At 38.1% G+C, this 12622-nt stretch overlaps 1 protein-coding gene across 1 annotated transcript in view; it reads left to right on the top strand.

Annotated features, from left to right (window-relative positions):
* The window catches only part of LOC118825418 (Fc receptor-like protein 5), an 80603-nt gene that overhangs the window by 29307 nt on the left and 38674 nt on the right, over positions 1-12622 (top strand). The window contains exons 2-3 of the mRNA XM_036596002.1: positions 95-364; positions 2233-2508. Of these exons, the coding sequence (XP_036451895.1) occupies positions 95-364; positions 2233-2508 (546 nt within the window). The remainder of the gene's footprint in view (positions 1-94; positions 365-2232; positions 2509-12622) is intronic.

The following is a 12622-nucleotide window of genomic DNA, read 5'->3' as shown; positions in this document are numbered from 1 at the left end:
AGGTACGTCATGACTTTCCTTTCTTTTTGACAAATTCTTTTCATTTCTTAGAGAGAGTTTACAAGTTTCAAAAGTATTTATCTTCTTTGAACAGAGAGACCAAAGGCTAAAGTGAAAGTGCAGCCAGCTGAGCATGTGTTCATCAGAGAGAGAGTCACTCTCACATGTGACATAGAAGGTGGAGATGTCTGGAGTTACGAGTGGTTTAAGAATAATAAACGTCTCAGTGAAGCTGAAAGGAGGAAGAAATATGAAATCTCTAATGTTGATCAGTCTGATGAAGGTGATTATAGCTGTAAGGGAACAAAGTCAACAGAGCCGCGTTACTCAGAGACCAGTGATGCTGTTAGACTGACTGTATCAGGTGAGTCTCATCTTTCTTCTTTCTTCACAGGAACTGTGGATTGTTCCTGATTTCTTGTTACTCGCTCTCTTAACTACAACAACTTATATATTAGTTTAGGTTTATAGTAGTTACTGAATAATAAACTTTAAGATTAATAACTGAATAATAAGCCTGAGTTTTAAGGGGATATAAGATTAGAGGTGCATTACTAAGGCAAAATTATTGTCCTGTACATATAATAAGATATTTCTCTTTAGAACACACTGTATTTTAGACGCTCCTCCAGTGAGTTCAGGGGGCTCAACTCTCAACACTGACTACAGTGAAACAGCTGAGAGTTTAGTTAGAGTTTGTTGACAGACAGAAAGTGGAAGATACAGTGAGAGATCATGTTTAGATGGTTAAAAAGGGACAGGATCATGTGCACAAGCTGGAACAGTGAAACAGAAGTAGTGATTAAAATTTCTTTCTTCAAATTCTTTTAGAGAGGAATTATTTCTCTCAGGTTAATCAGTATGAATGCCTAATTTTTAAATTAGGTATTATTAGAATTATTATTATTATAGAATTAAGTTAATAATGTAACATCATTAATTCATATTTAATTAATTTAAATTAACTGGGTGTGTCTGATTATGTTATTCAATTAATAATTCAATATCATTAATTATTGTTTAATAATTAAATGAATTAGAAAATCAGAACAAACACACCTCAGATATACTGTGTAACAGTTATGGTGTTTTGTGTCACCAGAATTAGGGATTAGAGGTGGGCACTAACATATTATTTTATGTTTATTTTATATTTATGTTGACTTGATAAATTTCGTTTTTCATTCTGAACACTCATATGGGGAAAAATATATTGGCATATGCAGGGTGATTTAAGATTCATCCGATAAAGTTTATTATGTAATTTTACAAGTGCTCAATATGAACCTCCTCCAGCTGTACGGACAACATCAACACCATAGTCAAATTCATCCCGTACTCGATTGAGCATGTCGGGTGTCACTGTGCTTACGGCTCTTTCAATTCGATTTCGGAAGATCATCCAGTGTTGTGGAACCAACGACGAATGATCTGAGCTGCTGGAGGTTCACTTCCAAAAAAATCACATTGCACAGTTATGACAGATGAATCTTTTTGAATCACCCTGTATAATTTTTATATGTGAGATACATTTCAAATACTCACACTAAAGTACAGTAAGCACATTTTTTTGGCCATTCCCAAACATTTTTAAATGAGTGAGATAACTATGTGGCACTACTAGTGCATTATAACTGTGCATTAAAATATCATGATACATACTGTGTATTGTAAAGACATCTTTAAATATGGTGTTTGGCCAAATCACTCACCCCTACTGAGAATAAATCAGTCTGATAATTACACATAAGAGAAGTGACAGATTAGATCCTATAACATTAGATTCTATTACACTCAGCAGTCACTGCAGAGCTTTTCTTTTTGTAACATAGTTGTACCATTTTCGATTGGAATTAAGTGTCCACCATTGTTGCACCTATAAAGGAAAATTTCCATTGTTTGTACTTTGATGTTCAAAATAAGTACCTGCACCATAACATTTTTCTGACAGTGTATGAAGTAAAGAATATATTGTTTTAATGTCTTACAAGCTTGACAGTGAAAGTAAACCACTATTAGCTGTCTTGAGTGGTTTTTTGGGCCACACAAACCACAGGCAATGCTCAGCCACCAACTCTCAAAACGGCCTGATGGCGTCTCAGGGCCAACAGTGTGCTTGGTGTGTCAGAGTCTGAGAGAGTGTATCTGTGCTGAAGGTAATTACTGTGGTAACGACTCTGAAAGCAGTGTGTGATTTCATGGCCTGCCTGTGTTCTTTATCTCCAACAGCAGTGAGACCCAAACCTAAACTCACATCAAGCCTTAAAGGAGCTGCACTGACAGGAAACTCAGTGATTCTGGAGTGCAGGCTGGATGAATCTGCTGGGTGGAAGTTTTACCTGTTCAACCACACACAGAATCCTCAGAATGAGATCAGGGCTGAAACTCACTCCTACATCATCAGATCAGTTAGTGTCTCTGATGAAGGTCAGTACTGGTGCAGAGCTGCGAGAGGAAATCCAGCCTACTACACGCAGTACAGTGATGTACTCTGGGTAAACATCACAGGTTAGTAAGAGACTTTGTGCTAAGTTTCAGCATGTAGGCAGCAGAGGTGGGTAGGAACACATTCTGATGAGTTATATCTACATAGTATGAGCCTGAAGTTTAAGTGTTATGATCTGGTCTTGGTCAGACCCCAACTTAAGTCAAAACCCAAACACATGAAACTCATTATCCAACTGCATTATATTTTTCTTAGATAGGGGAATGCTAATACTAATGACTAAGAGATGCTAACTACGCCAAACTCTGGTCTTTACCCAGATTAAAATTTAACTGCTCGAAAGTTGCTCTCTGATGGCTCAGTAGACTTGATGGTGATTATCTTTAAAAAAAATGGACAAAAATGAGACATGAGTTACTTCTGGCCCAGATAAAAATTAGAATAGTTATTCACAGCAACAGAACTGAGAAGGTTCTTTGTCTTGGATGAGAAATGGTTTCTGTCTGTAGTTCAGTTGCAGATAAACATGAGTGTTGTTATCTCCGCAGATCTAAGAACACTGTGTGACTTTATTAAGATTCTACTAAAACTCAAAAGGTGACACTCATGAGATCACTGAGGCCTTTTTCTCAGGAGAAATATCCGAACAGCAGAGCTCTCCTTTTCATCTCATTTCATTGTTGTCTAATAGAAATTACAGAGGTATTAAGGACATCTCTTTTTTGGAGATCATGGACAGGCATGTCAACACCAGATAGCAAAACAACAACACAAGAGTGATGTGAACAGAGAATAGGTTTTTACCAGTAGTATTAAATATGAAAATACAGAAAATGGGAAAACGCAGGTGAAGTAATAGCTATGAGTAAATAGTTCGAGTCTGTGTAGCAGCAGCATCATCAGGAGGGTCAGTTCATGTAGGTGAGGTTTGCACAGCGTTGTACAGCAGGAAGCTCCATGATGGTCAACCTGGTTCAGAATGCTGGCAGGCAGTGGGCACCCGAATAAGGCAGCAACAGCATCAGACCGCACAGGATTGGCAGTTGTTTAACTCAGCAGAGAAACACACAGACAGTTCTGTTAGGAGTGATTGAGAAGAGCACACAGTGTTAACAGAGTGCAGCAGAGACTCCGGCAGGTCGAGTTATTACAGCCTAACTAAAAGAGAGAGCCAGAAGGTGACAGAGACATGAGGCTCCCTGAGATGTCAGCGCCCCTCTGCTCCACTGTCACCAAACTTGAGTGAACACATGAGAACAGCGGGACGACAGCACCAACACTCCCAGTATAACAAAATACTCTATATCCATAAACCCTCAGATCTGCACCTTTTATCTAACAGGAAAACTAATTACCAAAAGCTTGACTAAACAAGTGGGTTTTTAGCCTAGACATAAAGACTGAGGCTGTGTCTGAGTCCCAAACACTGACTGGAAGATTATTCCAAAGCTGGAGGGCTTTATATGAAAAGGCTCTACCCCCTCATATAGACTTATTAATTCTCTGTGCTAACAGTAAGTCAGTACCTTGTGATCGAAGTAGGTGTGATGGTTCGTAATAAGAGAGAGATTCACTCAGGTAGTGATGGGTGAGGCCATTTAGAGCTTTATATGTCGGTAAAAGAATTTTTTATTCAATGCGGAATTTAACTGGCAACCAGTGTAGGTTTGATAAAACTGGGCTGATATGGTCAGACTTTCTGGTTTTTGTGAGGACTCCGGCTGCAACTTCTAAATGAAGGTTGTCAAGGCTTTTGCTGGACATTCCAGACAGCAGGGCCTTACAGTGATCCAGCCTTTAGGTAATAAATGCATGAACTAGCTTTTCTGCATCCTGTAGAGACAGTGTATTTCTTAATTTGGCAATATTGAGAAGATGGAGGAAAGCTATTCTAGTAAAATTGGTTATTCATGCATTGAAGGACAGATCGGAATCGATCATGACACCAAGATTTTTTACAGATGTACCTGATGCAACTGAGAAACTATTAAATTTAAGTGTAAATTAGTTTGTTTCTAGCAGCTTTTGGACCAAGAAGAGGAACCTCTGTTTTGTCTTTGAATAGGTTGAATAGCAGGAAGTCTTTTACACAGTCCTCAGTCTTATTAAGTATCATCTGGTTTGGTTGATATATATACAATTGTGTGTCATCAGCGTAGCAGTGGAAATTGATGCCGTGTTTACTGATGATGGTACCCAGTGATATATAATGTGAATAACAGAGGTCCTAAAATAGAGCCTTGCAGAACACCATACTTTATTTTTGTAAGAACAGATAATTCACCGTTTACATTCACAAACTGATAGTCAGGTAAAATCTGAACCAGGAAAGAGTTATTCCTGTTACTCCTGCCAGGTTTTCTAGTCTATCTAGTCCAGGGATGGGGGAGTAGCTAAGTAGGGTGCTACTTTTTGTAGCTAACTACAAATTTTTGTGGCTAATAGCTGCAGCCGCTACAGTTTTATGAAATGTAGCTAATAGCTGTAGCAGCTACAAATTTTTGTGTAGCTATAGCGTAATTTTTGCTGCAGTCTTCAGACAATCCACGCAAAATCTGAACCATAGAGCATGGTCGTTAACTGGGCTAGTGGCGACTGCAATCCTGACTGAGCTGTTCCACCTCGGAACAGGACATTTTTATTTTACCTAAAAATCCAATTCTGCTGTGGAGCTGCAACAGCTCTGCAGCAGTGGAGAGATTATTCAGGCCTGATTCTCACCCCAAACAGAGCCAGGGTCACTGATGAGGATTTTGAGGCTTAAGTGTTACTGAAGTTTAACAAACGACTCTGAATGTCTGTACATCTTGCTGAAATGTTCAAATTGGAGCAGTTTTATTTCAACAGCTGATAATGCTTTGCACAAATTGTTTGGTTTGTATACAGAAAGCAGACCGTAGTTTCTCTTCCTTTGAAATTCAGTTTCTCAATGTTAGCAATCGAGGAGCAAATGAGAGCTCATTTTCGCTCATCATAATCTACAGGCCACCGGGGCCTTACTCTGATTTTTTACAGGAATTTACTGACCTGTTATCTAGTTTAATAACAATCTCAAATAAAGTAATAATTGTTGGAGATTTTAATATCCACATAGACAAACCACAGGATCCGCTAAGTAAGGCATTTGTATCTATTTTTGGCTTCACTCAAAATATTATGGGGCCTACTCATTACTGTAACCTCACTCTAGACTTAATATTGACCTTAGGTATAGACATTAAGCATTTGGCCATCTTTCCTCAGACCACAGCAGTGTCAGACCACTACTTAATCTCATATGAAATCAGTTTTAGTCGTAATGTGTTCATCCTCACGCTATAGTGTTAAACGTACTATAACATCATCTACACCCAATAGCTTTATTGAAAACCTTCCAGATCTTTCATCCTTCATTAGTTGTCTGTCTGAACCTACTGAATTAGATATGCTGACTAAATGTTTGGAAGACACTTTTCGCTCTACTTTAGATATTTTGGCTCCACTAAAAAGTAAAAGAATAAGGCAGAAAAGGCTCGCTCCATGGTACAATGATCATACTCGAGCTATGAAACAGACTGTGCGATTAGAGCGTAAATGGCGTCAGACTAAACTTGAGTTTTTCCAATCTGCCTGGAAGGAGAGTCTTGTAGACTATAGAAAAGCACTAAAGTCAGCACGTTCAGCCTATCTCTCGTCAATGATTGAAAATAACAAGAATAATCCTAGGCTACTATTCAGTACTATCTCTAAAGTGACTAATAATCAAGCAGCTACTGAAGCCCAGATACCATCAGCCTACAGCAGCATTGACTTCATGAACTTCTTCAATAATAAAATTGAATTGATTAGGCACAAAATTCAAAAAGTGCAGCTAACAAGTGCAGTGTCCTATAAACCTAATCTAGATCTAGAGTGCAGTATAACCACTACAGAGACACTGGAGTCTTTTACTTTACTCCAACAAACAGAGCTCGTCCAAATTATTTAATCTTCAAAAACAACAACTTGTATACTCGATCCAATTCCTACAGGTTTACTTAAAGAGGTTTTGCCAGAAATAACCAAGCCCTTTCTATGTATAATAAACTCTTCTCTCAGCCTCGGGTATGTTCCAAAATCTCTTAAATTAGGTGTAATTAAACCCCTAATAAAGAAACCTAGTCTTGACCCCTCTGAGTTATCAAACTATAGACCTATTTCAAATCTTCCCTTTTTATCAAAAATTTTAGAGAAAGCCGTGGCAAAACAATTATGTTCCCATCTGCATAGAAGTAATATACATGAAAAATTTCAGTCTGGCTTCAGGCCTCACCATAGTACTGAAACAGCGTTAGTGAAAATTATAAATGATCTTTTATTATCCGCTGACAAAGGAAACATATCCTTGCTGGTTTTACTTGATCTTGGTGCAGCTTTTGACAGAATAGACCATTCCATTCTATTAGACAGGCTTGAAAAACTAGCAGGAGTGACAGGTAAAGCGCTTTCATGGTTCAAATCTTACCTTAATGATCGCTATGAGTTTGTTAATGTAAATGGTGAACGATCAGCTCTCACAAGAGTAAAGTATGGTGTTCCACAGGCCTCTGTCTTAGGACCCATATTATTTACCTTATATATGCTACCACTAGGTACCATCATTAGAAAACATGGCATCAGTTTCCACTGCTATGCCGATGATACACAATTGTATATTTCAGCTAAACCAGAGGACAGAATTGAACTTAATAAGATAGAGGACTGTGTAAAAGACATTAAAGACTGGATGTCAAGTAACTTCCTCTTACTTAACTCGGACAAAACAGAAGTTCTTCTTCTTGGTCCAAAAGCTGCTAGGAATAATCTGCCTACGTTTACTCTTAATCTCGATAGTTTCTCAATTGCACCAGGCACATCTGTAAAAAGCCTTGGTGTCACGATCGATCCCGATCTGGCCTTCGATGAGCATATTACCAATATTACCAGAATAGCTTTCCTCCACCTGCGTAACATCGCTAAATTAAGAAATGCACTGTCGCTACAGGACGCCGAAGGAAGCCTTTATCATGTCCAGGTTAGATTACTGTAACGCTCTACTTTCTGGCTGTTCCAGCCAAAACCTTAACAAGCTTCAGTTAGTCCAGAACGCTGCAGCCAGAGTTCTCAGCAAAACCAGGAAATTTAACCACATTAGCCCAATTTTGTGTACCTTACATTGGCTGCCAGTTAAACTGCACATGGAGTACAAAATTCTTCTACTGACGTATAAAGCTTTGAATGGCCTTGCTCCTCAGTACCTCAGTGACCTTATTTCCTACTATCAACTGACACACCCACTTAGATCACAAGGTGCGGGCTCATTATTAGTACCCAGAATAAATAAAGTTACGTCAGGGGGTAGAGCCTTTTCATACAACGCCCCCCAGCTTTGGAATAACCTACCAGTCTGTGTTCGGGACTCAGACACAGCCTCCATCTTTAAGTCTAGGCTAAAAACGTACCTGTTTAGTCGAGCCTTTGGTTAATTAGTTTTCCTGTTAGAATAAAGCGCAGATCTGTCCTACGATAATCTGGGGAATGTTGGTACTGAACTAACTATCTGTCCCCCTTATCCCCCAAAAAAATAGCCACTACTTTTTCTGGAAAAATTGTAGGTAGGCACAAATTTTGAGAAAGTAACTACAAAGTAGCTAACTACTAATTTTTCAGTAGCTATCCCAACCCTGATCTAGTCAGATAGAGTTGTCTATTGTATCAAATGCCGCACTGAGATCAAGCACAACCAGCAAAGATACATTTCCTTGGTCAGAGAATAATAAGAGATCATTTACAATGTTCACTAGTGCTGTCTCTGTACTATCATGAGGCCTAAATCCAGACTAAAATGTTTCATGTATGTGATTTCTATGCAATTAGGAACTTAGATGTTGTGCCACAGCTTTTTTTTTTTTTTTTTTGACATAAAGGGAAGATTTAAGATCGGTCTATAATTTGATAGCTAGCAGGGATCAAGATTAGGTGTCTTAATCCAAGATCTAATTACTGTTAGTTTAAGAGTTTTGGTACATAGCCAAGACTAAGAGAGGAGTTTATTATTGACAAAGGCTTGGTTATATCTGGCACAATTTCTTTGAGTAAACCTGTAGGAATTGGATCTAATATGCAAGTAGAAGATTTTCAGGAGGAAATCATTTCAACTAGCTCTGTTTGTTAAAGTAAGGTAAATGGTTCCAGATTGGTTCAATTTTATTATTCAAGAAATTCATAAAATCATTGCTGTTGTAAGACTGATGGCATCTGGGCTTCAACAGCTTTTAGGCTCTTAGTCAATGTAGAATTGTGCTAAATAATAATCTAGGATTATTCTTATTATTTTCAATCAGAGAGGAGAGATAGGTTGAGCATGCTGCAGTAAATGCCTATCTGTAGTCTATAAGGCTATCCTTCCAGGTGGACTGGAATACTTCTAGTTTAGTCAGGTGCTGTTTTCGCTCTAAATGTCTAATAGTCTGTTTTAAAGCTCGAGTATGATCATTATACCATGCGGTGAGCTTTTTCTGCCTTATTCTTTCACTTTCTAATGGAGCCACATTATCTAGAGTAGAACAAAAAGTATCCTCTAAACACTCAGCCATAATATCTAATTTGGTAGGTTCAGACGGCCAGCTGATCTGGGAGGTTTCTGATAAAGTGACCAGCTGGGCAGGATGTTATAGTCCACTTAAAACAATAGCGTGGCACTGAACATATATTACAACCAAAGCAGATTTGATAACGATCTGATAATGATTTACACCAAAAGTTGAAAATAAGTCAAGATTGTGGTTACAATAATAAGTGGGCCCCTTTATATTTTTAATAAAACCAACAGACTCTAAAATAGATACCAATGCCTTACTAAGTGGATCTTGTGGTTTATCTAAGTGGATATTAAAATCTCAGACAATTATTACTTTATTCCAGATTGTTATTAAACTTGATAGAAAGTCTCAAGGCAGCTAGCAGATGGTCGGTTTTGCCTGTTTGTCTGCTGCCTGACTTTGGACCTCGTTTGTCAGCGACTGATTGTCCTACACTGAATGCTATCTGAGAGACTCTGAGCTGTGCTACAAGAAATAATAGCAGCACCCTCTCCTCTACGAGGGGTGGATACTGTCCCGACTCAAGCGATCTGGCTTGCCCTCAAAAGTAGATGAAACATCTACAGAGCCCACATTGTTTTCTGAGCACCACTTGGACAACCAGCAGTTCAGCGACCATAACCTGCTGTAGATTTCAGTGCTACATTGAACTGGGATGGGGCCAGAGCATATTAGTGCTTCGGACATCGTCTGGGCTAATTGACACGCCTCTTTAATGTTATTCTCAATTATTTCTGACTGCCACAGACGAACATCATTAGTATGTGAATGACTATCCTCAAATACTCATGGCTACCTAGCAGCTTCAGGTTCCCTCTAATGTCCGGCGCCCTGGCTCCTGGTATACAGCTAACTGCTGCTGGTGCCCCTAAGGGAGAAGCTATTTTCACGTGCCATAAAATAGAATCCTCTATAACCAGAGCTTTTTCAACAGGTGTCTCAGAGGGTGCCACCTATTTGCCCTGCTGTGAGGGCAGCAGAGCAACAGAGCTGGAGTTGAGGGCGTGTTAACTCCCTGAGGCACCCCGAGCTTCTGTCAGCAAGTCTGAGCTCTGCTCTTTTCTAATTTCCGGATGCACAACTCTAACTATGTAATCTTTTCTGTCAAGCAAGAGACTAACTTACACTTCTCACAAGCGTAGCTAGTAACGCTGCTGTCACTGGTGATGGAGAAAGAGGCAGAGCTCAGTAACACTGAAATTAATACCTGATCATTACATTGATTTATCAGTCTACTCAGGCTTTAGCAGAGTTCAGTAATGCTGAAATTAATACCTGATCATTACATTGATTTATCAGTCTACTCAGGCTTTAGCAGAGTTCAGTAATGCTGAAATTAATACCTGATCATTACATTGATTTATCAGTCTACTCAGGCTTTAGCAAGAACTTCAGATTTTGTAAAGAAGCGGTTAATTGAGGTCCTCTTTAAGGTTCATCTATTGAGCATGCTTGGTACATCCTGTGTGCTGATTTTGAAATAGTTAATAAAGAAGCGTTGATGGTGTTTCTTTTTAAGATTTATTTTTTTAGTGGGTAAATATTAAGGTAAGTATTATCCTAATAATGTTAAAAGTAGCTGTATTCGGAATACTGCATTTACAAAATGTAACTTGGACTGAATACAGATACTGAATTTTTGTATTCTGAATATGTATTCCCCATACTTGTATCCCATTACATCCCAACCCTGGTGACATGCAGGCCCACACAAGCGATAGCTGAGCCCCTGAAAAATTTTGCCCCCTTCCTACCTAGTACTTTTAGCAACATTAGGCATTGTTATGACAAGCTGCTCAATTTAGCAAGAAACATTTACATGGAACAGGACTACTGTTTGTGTTCACATGATTCACTCTTGTTCAGTGGGCTCTGAGCCAATTTAACCTCTGGCTATACACGCTGATCTACTTTGATTCAGATACACATTTGGCAAAAAATGTATATATATATTCCACTGTTTCTGAACACAATGTTAAGACTCTTTCTGAAGTTACATTGATTTAAATTAAAGAACTGCAGTGTAACTCCATCAATTCATCTTCCAAGCCACTTATACTTGTGGGTTGCGGAGGATGCTGGAGCCTGTCCCAGCATTCATCAGGCGGAAGGCAGGAATCACCCTGGATAGGTTGCCAGTCTGTCACAGGGCATGCAGACATACACATTACTCCAGAGGTCATAAAGTATTTATTAATGTTACACAAGCTATATAGTTACATAAGTAAATTAATAGTGTGATGAGACTACACTGTAAAAAAGGTGTTAAATTACAGTAATTCTACTGTATTGTACAATTACAATACTTTATTTGTAAATGCAGTTGATTACCATATTTCTACCGTTTTTCCTGCACTCCTGAATTTTTAATGTGCAGTTCATTTGTGCTCTAATGTGAACCCACAACTGTCAGAAGGTACCTTATCTAGTACATCATGTAAAAATAGAGGCAGACAAGACAAATCTATCTAGCTAGTCTCTGATAGCAAATAATTGAAATGCATACTGTCACATGGATAAGAAACAGCTATTTTTATAAAGTGCTATTTTTCACAACACAGCATTTAACATTACAGCAGTTATGTGCACTTCATTAAGATATAAAGATAGCAGATAACTTTAATTTTTATGCTTTGTGTTTCGGTAAGTGGGATAAACCAGTTAACTGAAACATAAAACACCATCATGGTAGGAACACCAACACATGCAAATGTATCTTTGGGGTAGGAATGTTACAACAAAAAGAATAAAAGTATATTGTTTACTACTAAATGTGACTTCACACCATTTGGGTGCTTGTTGGCCCACCACATGGAAAAAAAACATCCTGATTTTTCTTTGCTATAATAAAAAACGAGTGATCACATAGAAGTGCAATAAAAGTAGCTTTTCCAATATGCTTTACAAATAACAGCTTATTATTTTAAAATGTAATATTTTAACTTTGACAAGTAGCTTGACCTGTATTTCCCAGAATGTATCTTTTTATAGCAATCTGTTGTATTTAAGGAATACAGTAGATTACTGCAGTGTTTCCACTCTAAGTTTATATCAGTTCTTTAGTAAAAGTTTAAATTACTCTGTTTCCCTCTCATTTAGTTTACTAACAGCAGATGATTTTGTTCACTGGTGAGGAGATGCAGAACTGGTCAATTTATTGTTGGTCATTTAATGTAGGGAAAGCCAGGAACAAACTAACATGGGCTCATATGATATTGGAGGTTTTGCTTAATTGAACTGTTCATGTAGAATATGCTTTTAAATCTTACGTTGTCATTTACAGAGATGTGTAGATGCTCTGTATGTGTTTGTTTAATAATAGGTGCATTTTGTAGGTATGTAATTACTGTTTATAACTCATTTTATTTGTCAGCCACCTGACTAACACTAAATTATGCTAAATTATTATTAACGCTAAATAATGTGTGGAAAGAGATGAGCTATAGAGGAGCAAACAGTTCATTTGTTTAGTATTAATTATGTTAGTATTTAGAAATATGTTGTAATTTATGTCCTCTCTCCATTTTTCAGGTTCGTCTCCTCCAGTCTCTCTGATCATCAGTCCCAGCAGAACTCA

This window comes from Colossoma macropomum, unplaced genomic scaffold, assembly GCF_904425465.1.
Source record: "Colossoma macropomum unplaced genomic scaffold, Colossoma_macropomum, whole genome shotgun sequence".
NCBI classification, from domain to species: domain Eukaryota; kingdom Metazoa; phylum Chordata; class Actinopteri; order Characiformes; family Serrasalmidae; genus Colossoma; species Colossoma macropomum.
Note: the sequence above shows the minus strand (reverse complement) of the source record. Positions and strands in the feature narration are given on the sequence as shown.